This window comes from Pongo pygmaeus, chromosome 2 (assembly GCF_028885625.2).
Source record: "Pongo pygmaeus isolate AG05252 chromosome 2, NHGRI_mPonPyg2-v2.0_pri, whole genome shotgun sequence".
Classification (NCBI taxonomy): domain Eukaryota; kingdom Metazoa; phylum Chordata; class Mammalia; order Primates; family Hominidae; genus Pongo; species Pongo pygmaeus.
The window spans coordinates 124104894-124121235 of NC_085930.1; the positions used below are offsets into that span (position 1 = coordinate 124104894).

Consider the following 16342-nt stretch of genomic DNA (forward strand, 5'->3'; position numbering starts at 1 on the left):
ATGCAGAAAGTAGGAAATGCTTAAACCCTGAAATTAAAAAATGAAATTCAAAGAAAGAAATTTTCTTCTCTGCAGAAGCCAAAAGAGTATAGAGCGTAAAATAATTCTGTTGAATCCAGGACTAATACATTTCTGTGCCGAACTTAACTGAGGTAACAAGAGATTACAAATGTAAATAAAACAGCTTGATGGAAATTTTCTGAATGAACAGGAGGCAAAGGTCAAGGGGAGATATCAGTGCTATTGATAAAGGACTTCACTAAGCCATCAGAGAAAAAGGGTGTATTTATTTGAACGACACTTCGAATCAATGTAAAGGTTAATGAATCCATTCTCCTGATGGCACGGGGCACTACAACCCCAATGTACTACAAGGACAGGACCTGAAGGAAACTTTGGGAAAAGAGAAACCTCTGAGAAGACAAAAACTGTGATTTCAAATGATTTTAATTAGAAAAAAAAAATCTAATTGTTATTGTAGAATTGTAACAACCAACAGGATGTTTGGTATTCTGACACATTTATTTTATATTCCTTTTGTGTTTAATGTCCATAGGTCATTACTCTTTAAAAAAGTTAATCTGGAGAAAGTAGCAATAGAAAGCAGGAAGCAGAATGGAAAGATAATTTAATCTTTATGAAAATGAAAAGGGTTCTTGTGCTTTTAAACATTGTCTTCCATTTGAAAGAAGGCTTTTGAGGTTTAAGTGTTTTAAAATGTACCAAAAAAGTATTACGTCATATATTTCTATATGAAATCATCATAGTTGATGGTTTCTGCATTCACTTTATAAGCATTTACTAATAAAATGCATTATTAAGTGAGAATTAAGGCAATATTAGGAAATCACACTGGAATAATATGCTCAACTATTTTAAATTCAATTTAGTGTGTCTAGATTAAACATCGTACATTCAAATGGTAGGTATTGGAGGAGATAAAAGAATAACAAAGGCATAATTCTGCCATCCAGTGGGATAAGATAAGCATACAACAGTTGTTAAACGAGGCTACATGTCACAAATAGACACCCAGTATAGGAGAAAAGCATTTAATGCTGTACAGTGACAGTTAAGGAAAGAGGAGTTGGAAATCAGGAAAATCTGCATGGAAAGTATTGTAGTTGAACAGAATTTCTCTGGGAAATAAGAGTGGAATGAGGGGAATGCAGGCCCTGGGAACTAGAGGTGCAATGATATGCTGGGAAAACATTACAACAAGTTTGGGATCATGCAACTTTGTGTGTGACTACATTAACACAGTTGCCATGGTCCTATAAAAAGTGGGACCACTGTTTATGAATCTGAGGATTACCAGAGCAAATTCAAGGTAAATATTTCTCTGATGCTATACTCTTTCCAATTATCTCAGAAAACTGTCAACCTGTAACATGGACATGTATAATTTAGTGGATACCATTCTAGAATGAGCTATGACAACTGTACATAAGGCTCAAAATGGAAGGGTAGTCCTTACCTAGTTGCAAAGGACGTGTACCTTATATACCCCATGTACCAGATAATGCTCATCAATGATGTCATTCAGAGACTTCAACTATTAAATTACACTTCTAGCCTAGAAGGCGGATGTTGATGAAATAATACTCATGAGGCTAATAGATGCCACTAATAATGCTACTAATACTATCTACCATTTCTTGCCAGAATTCTTTGTGGGGCTATATAAAATCTCTCAGTTAATTCTAGAAACACTTGTAAAGGAGATATTGTTAACATCAAATGGAACAGTTAGGTTTTTTTTAATTATATAATCTTTAAGTCTTAGGGTACATGTGCACAACATTCAGGTTTGTTACATACGTATACATGTGCCATGTTGGTGTGATAGCATTAGGAGATATACCTAATGTTAAATGACGAGTTAATGGGCGTGGAACAATTAGGTTCTGTGAGGAACCTGGCAAGATGCTAAATAACTTGTTTAAGTTAAAACATAAAAAGAGACAGCAGCATAAGTCAAACCAAAGTCCATCTGATTACAAAGGCAAAGGTGGTATTCTCTGTAGCATATATTCTTCCAGAAATTAAATCCATAAAGGGCAAAGGAGATCCTGGCCATGAGGATCTCATAGAAAGCATATCACAAGCTGGACGAATGGTGCTCTTTTCTTTAACATCATATAGGTGTAGCAAAGATGTAAAATGCTTGTCTTTGGGATGAAAGAAATGAAGGGGCTGTTAAATGATGTAAGCAATTATTGAGTTGTGTCCTTTAAAAATAAATTATATGAGAATTTTATCTTAAATTCTTTTATCTATTACATGGATTCATTCAGATAAAATTACAACTAGTTACAAAAGATGACTAGAGAATTACTTTCCTTAGAGATCGTTCAAATTAGGTAAAGATGCAATAAGCTTAATGAAATCATGATTATGTGACTCTACAATAGGAGACTTTACTATTTCTGAAATTTTTTTAAGATTTTATGTGAACACTAATAATATACAGTGTTCAATTAGTTGCATGCTAGTTTTTAAATATATTATTATCATTATTATTATTAGCATGTGCTACAACTAGCAAACCTGGAAGGTCGTACTTAAGATATGTCCCACATGGTGAATAGCACTCACCCTGGTGAAGTCCAGATGTAAGAAGAACATTATCTGAAATTAGCAACAACTAAAAGAAGCAACACAGAATAGTTCTTATGATGATAACATAGCTCCCATGTGGCATCTATGGTTAGCTTTCTGTCTCTTAGATATTAGTCTTAAACTCTCCCTAAATTGTGGCAGACTCATTCGCATGCTACTCACAAATTCAGATAATTCCATTCCCACAATTGCACCATGCCACACATGCTTCTTAAATACATTGTCTTAATAAAACATTCACATATTCTGTCAAACAATATGCTATTTGCTAATAAAAATGAGAATGCAAATGTTCAGAAGACTAACCATTGCCTCTGCATTTAAAAAATAAAACAAAACACTCACTATAGATTAGGCACCTGAATGCTTGTTTACCAAAAAAATAAAAAATAAAAAATAAAAAAATAAAAAAATAAAAAAAAACTGGTAGAACTCATGTAATTGAAATTTATTTTTTAATTGCTCCATTGAAACTAGCTTTCTAGAACATACATAGGTTCTCAAAATAAGACCAAAAACAGTGACAGCGTATTTTAAACTTCGCCTTTATCCTGGTTATCTTTCTTCATCTTTTCTAAGATGAAGGGCTTGAATTTGACTCTATATAGGCAGTTTTCAATGTTTGTTTTTTGTTTTTGTCTCAGCGCCTCTTTACACTCTGAAAAATTATTGAAGATCCCCCAAAACTTATTTAGACGGGTTATATTTATTGACACTTACCATTAAAAAATAAAATAAAAAAATTTAAATGTTTCTTTATTTTAAAATAATAATAGTACTGTTACATATTGACATAAATCATATACTTTTATTTAAAAATACTATTTTCAAAAACAAAATAAAAAAGAGAAGAGTGGCTTTGTATTTTCTGGCTTAATAAAAGACAGCTGGATTCTAACATTTGCTTCCATATTCCAGCTTTTGCCACATCTCAAATCATGTAGCCCCCGGAAAACTCCACTTTACATTCATGAGAGAATCAGAGTGAAAAAGGCAAATAATTAATTAGTATTATGATAAAAATACTTTCGACCTTGTAGACCACCAGAAAGGATCTTAGGAACCTCCAGCGGTCTCTGTAACACCCTTTGTAAAGAGCTCACTATACCATCTTAAAATGATTACGTGTAAAAACATATTAGTTTCAATATTTTTCTTCAGTGCTTTTGTACACTTTGCTAAGATTTTTTTATTTTAAAACCCCATTATCTTATGTATGGATACGATTTTCATTCTTTTGAATGAACCTTTATTAAGACATATTGTGATTAGCTCAGTGATAATCGGCCGGTGATTGCTCACTCACAGGAGACATGATCACGTTTTTATCTGCCGTTACACACACTTTATCAACATTTAAATGGTGTATCCCTTTTATAAAGAAGCCAGTTACCTATAAACAAGTGCTGCCTTACTTAGAGTGTCTAGTATGTCTATTTCCAGTGAAGTGAGAGAATTTGAGGAATTTTATATTCACTTTTAAAACCTCCCTCAATCTATCCTGAGGGATTCAGTTAACTTGAGTACATTTTACAGATGAGACTGTAAAACTCAAAACATTAATGAAAATAATAGATCATAGAATAACAAATTTAGTGTCTATATGAATATAATATCTTAGTTTGGGTTCACCAGAAAAAGACTTTGAAACAAGGTTGCTTGTGAACATGAAGTCTTAGGAAGTATTTTCAGGAAAAGCCAGTAAGAGAATAGGGAATTGGGACCAGGAAGTGAAGGAGTCAAGCAAGGATGTGGTGTTAAACAGCCCCACAAACTATAACTGTTTGAATCCTTCAGCAAAGCTATAGAGATAGTATACATCACACACAGGGTATTCTCATCAGAAGCAGAAGAACTGGGATACTGATACTCTAACAGCTGTCAATCACTGTTTACGGATGGCCCCAAATGGGGATGTAAATTCCCAAGTACTTCTGACTCTCACTGCTCACAGGCAAAACAGGCTGCTGCAGCCTAAGGGCAGTCCACCTAATCAAAGAGATGCAGGTGCTGGTTGATGGCCACGGGCAAACACTTCGGGAGCACTAACATTTGCTCTAATAACAAACAGCTGGAAATCAACTTAAATTATTGAGTTCTTTTTCTTGAGGGCATCTCAGCGGGTCAACTAGTGCAACTGTTTGATATAAACCTCTGGTCCAAAATGTGTCTCACACTCAGTTCAATAGAAAATGGTTATGTTTTCATATGTACAGCCTCCCAATCTTGCTATAGGAATAATATGGAATGTATAATAACTTTGGCTAAGAAACACATTTTTGAAAATGCACTTAATTTTTAAAATTATTTTATCATAAGTATTATCTATCTTTCTTAATATATAATAAGTATGCATATTCACCACCTCTACATTTTTAATTTGTGTCTCAAAACTAAGCTTTCATATGAAAGATTTAGGGCATTTAGAGCTTTAGGACATTCCCTGTTTCATGGGACAATGAGTAGGGGTGTGAGCATGGTCTATGCTTTAGATATAATCATCTAAAACTTAAAGTTGATTATGACCTCGAGGAGCTCCATTCTGTTTTTCTAGGCTCTAATAATTTTTCAAGAATAGGAATTGTTGAAAGCAAGTATTAAGGTTGAGACCCAAGAGATACACATTTGCATGAATTTATATTAGCAATTAGGATTATTTTCCTGGCATACTTATGGTATCAGATAGTTTAAGTTCATATTTTATTTCTTTGAATAAAAAAAAATGTGCTCTAAGATATAAGGACTTCCCAAAGCCTCTTGTTTCAGACGCTGAACAGTCTTCTATAGTAATATGTGCTTATGAGCAGTTATAAAGAAACTGTGAAGTTAAAATAACTAACAAGATTTTTTTTTTGTATTTAACACACAAGCAACTCTAATGATACTGAAAAGATTCTTTATTTGGCCTTACTTTAGTCAGCTTACTGAACTTTCTTCTAGGTGACGTCTGATTACCCTGGCCTGTCTTCAGCAAGACTCCTACCCCTGATGCTTCCTCTTGGTAATTTTCCAACCACTGACCTCCTATGCTGCTCCTTGGCTGTAAATTTCCACTTGTCTATGCTGCATTCGGAGTTGAGCCCAATCTCTCATCTCCACTGTGAGAGACTCCATTGCAGTGGTGCCTGTAACTATTGTGATGGTGCTGAAAAAAACTCTTTCTTACTGTGCTTTAACAAGCATCACTGAATATTATTTTTCTTCAATAAAAACTCACAAAGAAGGTAAAAACTAGGAGAAACTATGAGAGTTTTTCAGAGGCTATTTAATAATGTAATATAGGAATAGTCTGGATGATACTCAGTGAATACAAGTTCTATACTAGTATATTAGTTTTCTGTTGTTGCTAGAACAAATTACCTAAGACTTAGAGGCATAAAACAACATAAACTTATTATCTCACAGTTCTATAGGTCAGAAGTCTAACACAGATCTCACTGGGCTAAAATCAAGGTATCAGCAAGGCTAAGTTTATTTCTGGAGGCTCTAGGGGGTAAATCCAAGTCTTTGCGTTTTTCAGCTTCCAAAGGCTGCCTCCTGTCTTCAAGGCCAGCAATGTTGGGTTCATTCTTTGCACACTGCATCACTCTGACCTCTTTTACTGTTCTCCTCCACTTTTGAGGATGCTTCTAATTACACGGGGTCCACCCAGATAAACCATGCTAATTGGTATGGATTGGATTTGTGTCTCCACCCAAATCTCATGTCGAATTGTAATCCTCAGTGTTGGAGGAGGGGCCTAGTGGGAGGTGACTGGATCATGGGGGCAGATTTCCTCCCTGCTATTCTCGTGATAATGAGTTCTTACAAGATCTGGTTGTCAAAAAGTGTGTAGCACCTCCTCCTTCACTCTCTTCCTCCTGCGCCAGCCATGTAGGTCATGCCTGCTTCCCCTTCACATTCTGCCCTGATGTAAGTTTCCTGAGTCTTCTCCAGCCACACTTCCTGTACACCCTGTGGAACCAGGAGCCAACTAAACTTCTCTTTTTTATAAATTGCCCAGCCTCAGGTAGTTCTTTATATCAATGTGAGAACAAGCTAATACAATATTTTTCCTATTTTAAGGTCAGTTTATTAGCAACCTTAATTCCAGCTGCAACCTTAATTTTTGCTGTAACCTTAATTACTCTTTTTCATGTAACCTAACATATTTACAGGTTCTGGGGATTAGGATTTACAGATCTTTAGAGGACCGTTATTCTGTCTACCACAACTAGGTATTTGCTTATTTATTTAACAAATGATATTCGTATTGTTCTGTGCCAGGCATTGGGCTAGATGTTTGGAAGAAACAATAAGGTGCAGTCCTTGTTTTCAAAGGGTTTGAATTGTTTAAGGAAGATGGGAGAGATAAACATCAAAGTTCTTTCTCAGAAAAACCTACAATCTAATGGGACAAATGAATCTTCATAAGCATGCCAATTTCCTATGAAAGATTTATTTTTTGTACTGAAAAATAACTAAAATATTACTCAAATAATTGATTCATCATTCAGGGCTGAAAGACGTAAGAAATCAGAGGAAGCAGCTAATAAGATAAACACATAATGGCTAGTTCAGAGCTTGCCTACTGTTTTCATTCACATTTCTCTTAAAATATTTTCTTAAGTTTTGCAGACTTTTCGTTCTAAAAATTAGATCATAAATAATGAGGTGTATTTATAGCAGTCTTTTTGATGGTTACAAGGAGAGAGTGGCAAGTATTTAATTCAGAATACTATCCATTCATACAAAAATTGGTTAGAATGTGTTCTTAAATCAATACTATTAAATGAGATTCTAGAATGAAATGCACTAAGAACTTAATTATTCAATTTGGTTTCCCTGGCTTGTGTGTTAATTGGTCTTAAGCCACTCAACCCTCAGCTTGCTAATAGGACTCATCCGGACAGGCACTAAATGGTTTAGCTACTCATTAGTGATGCTGACAGAAGGCAAAGCCCAACATGGTCTAGAAGCAAAATTAGTGTTTTATCATTTATTTTGTAAGTTTTTACATGGAATTATCAGTTCAGAAATTCATGCAGACTTGAATGGAGTCAGTATTTTAGAAATAAGTTATTAAAGTGGTTCATGATTTTGGAGATGTATAGAAAACCTCCTCATCCCTTTTCTCTATCCCATGAAATTACAACTATTTTAATCAATCAAATTCTGGAACCAAATGGAAACTCCAGACACATTATGCTGCTACTTATTGGTGCTTTATATGTAACTACAGAAAAAATATGGTCAAGAAAGCATTAAGCATATCTTATTGATTAAAAATTATAGAGTATGTTATATAATATTATAAGAGAAATAATATGTTAATGTGGTACTTTCTCTAGGCAGAAATGAACAACAATATTATGCCAAAAGGGATATGATATAGACTGGAAATTCTCTTTTTTGTTTTTTCTCAAGACATCTATCTTTTTATGTGAAGAAGTGGCAGGGGGAGCAAAAGTGCTGCATAATCATTGTGCTTAATTAGCTCCAGTGGCAAAAAGTTTAGAGACATTATTCCAGTATAATTAGGCAAGACCATTTGCCATGCCAGAAAACAGAATTCACCATTGCACTGTTCAAGAATGAGTTCTTTAAAGAAACTACAATTAGGTCTTCAGTATACACCTTGAAAAGCAGTCTTAGAAAAATTAGGCTTTCCAAAATGTAACTGAAATTTTTCTCAAATAAGTTTCTTATTCTTACAAACATTTTTCTCTCTCTCACTCTTGCTTTCTTTCTCTCTCTATTTAGATACAGAAATATTTTTAATTAAAACATTTAAAAATATTTTAAGATTTTCCTCAATGTTTTCCTCCAAATTGGTTGCATGCTTGTTTACCCAGAGCTGTGCATCCTCCCCATACCTTCAGAAAGTTCATTAAAGGCAAATATATGTATGACTGTCATTTAATTCATGAAACTATACAACTCCAAAGAGTATTTAGTGAGAATTTACAGAGCTAAGCATACAGCCCTTGAGCTACAAAAAATGAAAAATACTCTGGTTTGGAAAATTCAAAATCGGATAAATTAAGAAAAAAAAAACCCTCTTTGTCACTATTCACTTAACCTGCTCCTACCAAGATTAGAACTTCAAGAGGCAATCAAGGCAAGCATGACATTAAGGAATAAAATTTAAGGTAATAGTGAAAGACCTTCCAACTTTCTAATCATAAGCCTCCAGCTGCTCGACTAAAGATCTTTTTCACTTGACTTCAGCCAGCTGTAGGCATTCACACGTTGGATGTCATATTTGATGTCCACCTCTACATTTATCCAAGACCAAAACCTCAAAAAATACCTTCTGTTTGATAATTTTCTATGCCTGCACTTTACCTTCACTTTACTGGCTTTATGGCTGCCCTAAATCTTCTCCATTTTTATCAGCCATCTAACTCTTTATGTCCTCAGTTGTTCTCAAGTTGGCCATGCCACCATTCTTGTCTTTTTCTTGTCCTTCTTGTCTTTTTCATACCTCTCTTGCTAAATTTCAACCCTGGCTTGCTACCTGACTACTACCTCTAATGTTCACCTTCATTAACCCTACTATGTGATTTATAATCTGTGCTCTTTAAAAAAACAAAAAGTCATAAAAACAGTATATTTGGGCCATGAAATTCACTTTACTACTTTAGTGAAGTGAATACCTTCCTTTATAGCCAAAGATTTTGAATCAAAAAGTAGTTCCCTAACACAATTTCTAGAACCCCCAACTTGAATTTGACTTTCTCTAAAATCAGAGCAAGGGACAAGGTAGTTTAATTGGGAGCTGATGTCAGGAAGCTGGTATGATAGAAAAGGAAAAGACAGGGAAGGGGGAAAATGCTAATAAAGGAAACCTCATTGAGCTTGTGACCACTGTAGACAACCTCTCAAGGAACCCTGTAGAATGTGACTCGGAATTATCCTTCCAAAGGATGAGAGACCCAATGTTATCTTCTGGCTCCTATACCCTGTTGATTGAAGACTATCCCAGGGGGTGATAATTCCCTCAAAGTTTGTAGAAGACATTTGTCTGTCTCATTCAGCAAGCTTTTATAGATTTTGTCCTGAGGTGGAAAAGTGAAGAAACTAGGTGGATACATGAGGTAAGATGCTTCTAGGTTGCGTCTCATATGCAGCTGAAATCACAGGTGGGTAGAGTAGATGTAGATCTACTGTCAAAAAACTCATTTCAATTATTTCTATTCTTTTGAAGATGAAACTTTTTCCTTCTCTGTTTAGCTTCTCATACAAAGATTTAGAAATTTAATCACCTCTTCTTTCTGTCTTATATATCTAATCAGTTACCAGCACATAGCTTTTTTACCTTCACAATATCAGATGTGGCTCCATAGAAAGGTTGAAAACTGATTGACCAAATCAAATTCCATAGAACTCACATAGATTCTCAGACTCCATTGACCATGATGTTATCCAGCTGCTCTGTGAAGTTCACTAATAATATTTTAAAGGTGTTTTCTTCATCATGAAGCAACAAAGTATGTTTGATACATAGAAAAAATCTGAAGACATCACCAACATTAAGAATGCAAAAATTTTTCTAGTGAAAAATCTAAAATGATACACTATTGGGGATTACATTGTTCACAAAGTATGTTATACAAGTGATGCTTTAGTTTCACAAAGATGAAACATTTGGAGAGAAGCAATACTCCACCTGAGCAGAACAATCAAGACATATTTTTTGCCCAACTATACACCACAGCATTTTTTATTTGTTACCTCTTCTCAGCTATAGTTTTATGTATGGACTTAATAGACTGTTACTATTGAGCAAACACAGATCGCAAGGCTCTGCAACATTTCCCACTGATAAAAATTTGTAAATCTATTGCTTAAATATTCTGATTTTTGAATCACGTAAGATAAATTTAAGATAAATTGCATTTAAATATGTTGTCGATATTTTACTCTGGCAGGAATGTTAAGTTTATACAAACATTTGTGTTCATCATTTAAAAAATCATTTTGTAAATATTTTTCCTTGCTTGCTCCCATAAAGTATTCATATACATACATAGTCATACACATTGTTATTTACATCAACACACAACATTAAAATTACTATGTCAAAGCATCAAAAAGCCCCATGCTTTATTTATTAGAAAAATATTATTCCTCTGATACATAACTATGTGTGCAAAGTTCTGTCAGTCACAAGAGTTGTTAAATTTTAAAAGATCCCATAATGTGCTAGGCTTTCTCTGAAATTTTCCTTACTTCTTAGAGTTCAATTAAGATTAGAAACAATTATGGAAAGAGTAAGGAAAGCATACCAGAAGTTAGTTATTCCATTTTATTCTGAAGAGACTGCTCCACTGATAGGAGCACGTGCTTTCAGGAAAAACAAAAATGTCTAGTTTGGGAGCAAAACATGATTTATTTTTTTTACAAACCGGCCTGCATGTTCTGTTCATCAATACATGTCCCTACATGTGAAAACATTTTCCGCATGGTGTATCATTCTGCTCTGGGGGCTCTTTGAAAGTGAGCCTTTCAAGTCCATGCCCCACAGATCCCTGAAGTGTCTGGGAACTAACCCTTTGCTTTTGCCAGAGATTTGAAAATGGAACACTTTGGGGCTATACAACATTGCTGTGCAATTCATTATGGGACAAAGAAATGTCTGGGGTTAGGCAGGCAAGCAACTAATGATCCTTCATTTTGTCCAGAAAAACATCAAGATCGATATGTAGGACATAAAACATTTATGGAATGCTGTATTTTCTTTTCCCTCTAGGGAAGGGAGAAAACGCCGAATGATCTCTTTCTGCTGATGGCTACAACACTCAAACGATTGACACTATTTAACCCATGCTTTTTGTCTCTCCTTCTCATCTGCTAGCAGCAATACACGTGACTGATTTTTCTTAACTTCCTGTATACCAGTACTCAATAATTTGAGTTTTGGCATGTACATTTAGCTTCATTGATCCAGGTAACCAAAATCTGGGGACAACATTATAATCTAAAATGAAAAGAGGTAGTTCTGGGATATGCTAAAAGACATCAATCACCCATGATGTATTCATTTAAAAAAAGATCTTTTATGAATAAAGAGGAGGGGCCCAGAGACATAAAGCATGTTCCAAAAAGATATCCGTAAAGTTCTCTTCCAGCTCACTTATCTGTCAGGAATTAGAACCCAATACCAACATGAATCATATTTAATTAGCAAATTATTCCAACAATGGCTCAAATCGAAATGGGGCAGCAACATAAATGTGGTCAGTGTTACATGTCCTGGCAAATTTCCTTAACTATGACATTTTTAGAATTTGAAATTCAGAGCAAAAATGTCAACATTTTAGGTTGAAATAGATTTTTTCCTTGTTCTTTTTCAGAAATGACATAGTAGGGGACTTGGAAACTAGATGATCATCTCAGGAAAATAATTAGCTTTGCACCTCCTTTAAGAACAATTGTCATTGTCAACAGTGACAGAAACCGAATGCCATTATATTTGCCCAATAACACAGGCACATTTTCCCCACACTGTCCCTAAACAGAGAGGTAGACAGTATGAATATGGCACCAATTGCTCTGTACTTGCTTAGAGTTATATTAAATGTAGGCAACATAGTTTGGCTGTGTCCCCACCCAAATCTCATCTTGAATTCCCATGTGTTGTGGGAGGGACCCAGTGGGAGATAATTGAATCATGGGTGCAGGTCTTTCCTGTGCTGTTCTCGTGATTGTGAATAAGTCTCATGAGATCTGATGGTTTTAAAATGGAGAGTTTGCCTGCACAAGCTCTCTTCTCTTGTCTGCCGTCATATGAGACATGCCTTTCACCTTCCACCATGATTGTGAGGCCTCCTTAGCCACGTGGAACTGTAAGTCCAATAAATCTCTTTCTTTTGTAAATTGCCCAGTCTTGGATATGTCTTTATCAGCAGCATGAAAACAAACAAATACAATAGGGCCCTAGTATGAGAAGAAGATGATTGACATAATATTCAATCTTTCAACAGCTTTCTTAAGACCCGAGGATCTCAGGTCATCATTATTGGATCACTGTGAGTCCCTCATCTACATGACCTTAAAGCAATGTATTTAAACAATCAATGTGCAGTTCTATAAAACTGCAAACTTCTCAATTCAAATACGTCAAATCTTGATAAGGCAGAACACTGAGATTTTTCAGATTTTAAAAATTGTATTTTAGTTTTCAGTGGGTCACACTAATTATAGTTGAGTATATTCACAAGCAAAGACACACTCTCTAAAGTAATGGAAAATATTAGGAAATTGGCCACTTAAAAAAGGTATGAATATCTGATACCATAGCTCATAGTGATATCCTACTCCCTATCTTAAATATGGAATCAAATATTGGTTAAGACATACCTTTCTGAAAGTAAGATTTCAGCTATTTCCAGGTAATAAGTAATGAGGACCAATAAAGGCAGACAGCATATACCCAAATTGTAATTATACCTGTCATGACTTAGTAATTATACTCAACAAGGGCAAATTACTACTTTACCTTGCAAAATACCCATATCTTGTATCATACCCTCTTTTCTTCCACACCTAATTTAAGTATCAAAGATTAAATGTCTTTACTTAGCATTTGAAGCCTTTATTCAACTCTAACTTTCAAAGTAATTTATAAATAAGCAGATTCAAGCACTGATGATGATCAATATTATGTATTTAGTTCTATTATGATGAGTGGAAATCTCAGAAGCATACAGTTATCTCTCCTAAGAGTTTTATAACTGAACATAATTATTTTGTCTTTCTTGTTCCCAGGAGATAAAAATGAGTGAGAAAACTCATAACCAAGTTCCTGCTATTCACGATGTTTCCATTGGGTGTAGCTATGATATTAGATAGGTTAATATCACAGCCTGCATATTCTGGAAGGATGCCCAGACATTCGGGGATTCGTAGTGACTTTCTTTGTCTTCAGCATTAAATCGTATTAGTCAGCAATATGTTCATTGGGGAAAACCAAATAAAATACTTTCAAATCAATCACGGCAAGAAGGCTTTCAATATGTCTTTTTGACATATCAATTTTTTGAACAAATCAAAAAATTGAGACTTGTGCTAAAACTTGAATCATTCATAATTTCTACACAGTGTGCTCATTTTTATTTTTATATAATTATATAATTTACACCTAGTTTGAACAACTTCTATATAGATAGGTATCTGTTGGATAACATAGGACAAACAAGAAGAAAGTCCACAAACAATGCAACTCCTTTACTCGATGACGGGTTTGAGTAAAGTGTCTTAAAATGTCTGTTTATACAAAAAAAAAAAAAGTATTTCTGCTAAAATGCAAGGGCAGCTAACATGCTGAGATGAAAACTGCTAACTCTTTTCTTAACAACACCATATGTCTCCAATTGGATCATAATGCAGTCAGTTCCCAAGGGAACCTTACACATGGAAGCTAACCAAATCAAGGCACAGTCTTCACTGTATGTTGACTCACTGATTAGCCAGCAATCAGCTACTTTAGATTTTCAGATTATGCAAGTGTCTGTCTGAAGGGTCTTTCTGCATTCTTGACATCCCCCTTAAAAAAAGCAAGTCATTACAAAACCCTCCACAAAAATATTTCTCTTTTTGTATATGCTTCCTCTTATCTATAAACTCAATATATTTTAAGAAACTAAAATGCTCAACCTCTGAACTCTGATGGGTTTTAAATAGTAGATGCATTATACAGCAAACACTATTGAAATCAAGCTTAAAAAGGTGAAAGTCACATATCGTAAGATGGAAGAAGTCGCCTTAGTCTCCTCTGAGAATAACTGTATATAAAAGACCAACAAATAAACCAACCTGCCTTATTCAGATGAATCTTTATGTAATTTTTCTCAGTTTATACTTCACTCCATTGTTAATTTTTTATATTGGAATTATATTTAAACCTTTACTTAGTTAATATTAAAACCTTCCACATACACTACTGCCTCAAGTTCTGGCATTTGTAGCTCTGATACACATAATAAATCCAATTATTTCATGTTTAATGCAATTCTTAATAGCATAAAGTTAGAACACTTTATAATGTGTATAAAACCTTAGGAATTTTGCCTTGGGAAGTGTGAAATGCCCTGGGATAGTCCAGATTGGGGCTTCTCAAACTAGCTCTGATAAATGGACAGTATTTTCTAAAACTTCCAATTTGTCAGTAACTGATATTTTTGTAAAAGAAAATTATGCACTCAGATTTCATGACATTGTCAAATCGCTATACTAGTTTCTAAATGCTTTCTCTCAGTTTCTGTGCTTTTCTTGTCATGGACTGGTGAGAAATGTTTCAGGGCTGGCATCATTTTGTGGGATTCATTGTGAATATCATTGTTATATATTCACAATTTTGTAACTTGGAAATTGGAATTTTAATATTAATGCTGAGTCATAAACTTCTATCACTTCCAGCACATCATTCTTTAACTATTCTTTGCCATGGTTTTTTTCTAATCCACTTTAGAAAGTTAGCAGCAGAGATTCAAAAAGCGAAAAAAGAATTACCAAAAAGCTTTTGAGAAAGATGAGTTGCTACACAGTATTATTTGAAAATACACATTAAGAAAAGCAAACCCCCCAACTCTGCAGTGATCAACAAGGGCTTTACCGTGTACTTATTCTAATAAGAGCAATTTAAGCCACGGCATCATTTAGTCACTTATTAGTGAATTTCTTACCTGGGATGCCTGGTGGTGTTTTCAGATATTTTCCATTAAAATGTTGAATTACCACTTCACATTTTTCAGTAGACTCCATTCTGGGAAAAAAAGGTAAACCAGAGGTCATATATGGTTGTCAAGAAGTAGAAACTTAAGAAGTAAAGGAAAACAAGAAAGCCATAGAAATACTTGATTTGAGAACTGTACCCTACTTGCCAAATTTTGTCATGAACATGATGACCGGATTGATAAGAGAACGTCACAAACTCATTAATGCTGAGAAAGTATTATTCACTCTTTGAAAGGTGTCTATTCGGAGGGCTCTGTTCAGAGCACTCATTCAGAGGTAACCCTGAGGCATTATCTTAATTCACTCAGCAATATTTGGCAATTGAAAGTGTTCAACAAATGTTTGTTGAATGATGAATTAGCAAACCTGATGGGTAAGTCTTGTTATTGTCATTCATAGCAATAAGGGCACCGAGGCTTAGACAGATAAACTACCTTTCCAATAAGAGGAAAAGTCAGTATTTGAACTGACACCTGTGCAGCAGTAAAATCTGTGCTATAGCTACTAAGCTATACTGCTGATGGATCCCACAAAAGAGGTTGACAAGATGTGTTTTATTTGAATGGCTTGCAGCCTAAAGGACTGATTGGTACAGCAATGTAGTCGTCAGCATTATGACATTTTTATTGAAAATCCACTTTATGTAAGACATCCAAAGAGTTAGGTGGGGTCCTACATGTTGAAGGAAGGTATAGATACACAAACCTTAGGTTCTATACTTTCTCAATATTGAATTTTAGACAATATCCTATTTTTTCATACTATCTTATCAATATTCCTAAACTGGTGTTCTTGTGCCAAATTTTGGCATCTCACGTACAACCTAAAGCATGAACATTTTGAGCCATACCAACATAATTTAAATTTTGGCAATGATACCATATCTTAAGTGCAGTAATATTTGTAGCATTTTCCAAATAATGAATAATATCTGGCCTTTATTATTTTATAAAATTGGATGGGGAGGATAATAATTAAGGATTAATTCTGATAAAAGAAA

At 34.5% G+C, this 16342-nt stretch overlaps 1 protein-coding gene across 19 annotated transcripts in view; it reads right to left on the reverse strand.

The window, feature by feature from the left end:
• The window catches only part of RBMS3 (RNA binding motif single stranded interacting protein 3), a 764097-nt gene that overhangs the window by 261315 nt on the left and 486440 nt on the right, over positions 1-16342 (reverse strand). For all 19 annotated transcript variants that reach the window (XM_054479599.2, XM_054479608.2, XM_054479604.2 and 16 more), the window contains one exon: positions 15291-15370. In XM_054479599.2, the coding sequence (XP_054335574.1) occupies positions 15291-15370 (80 nt within the window). The remainder of the gene's footprint in view (positions 1-15290; positions 15371-16342) is intronic.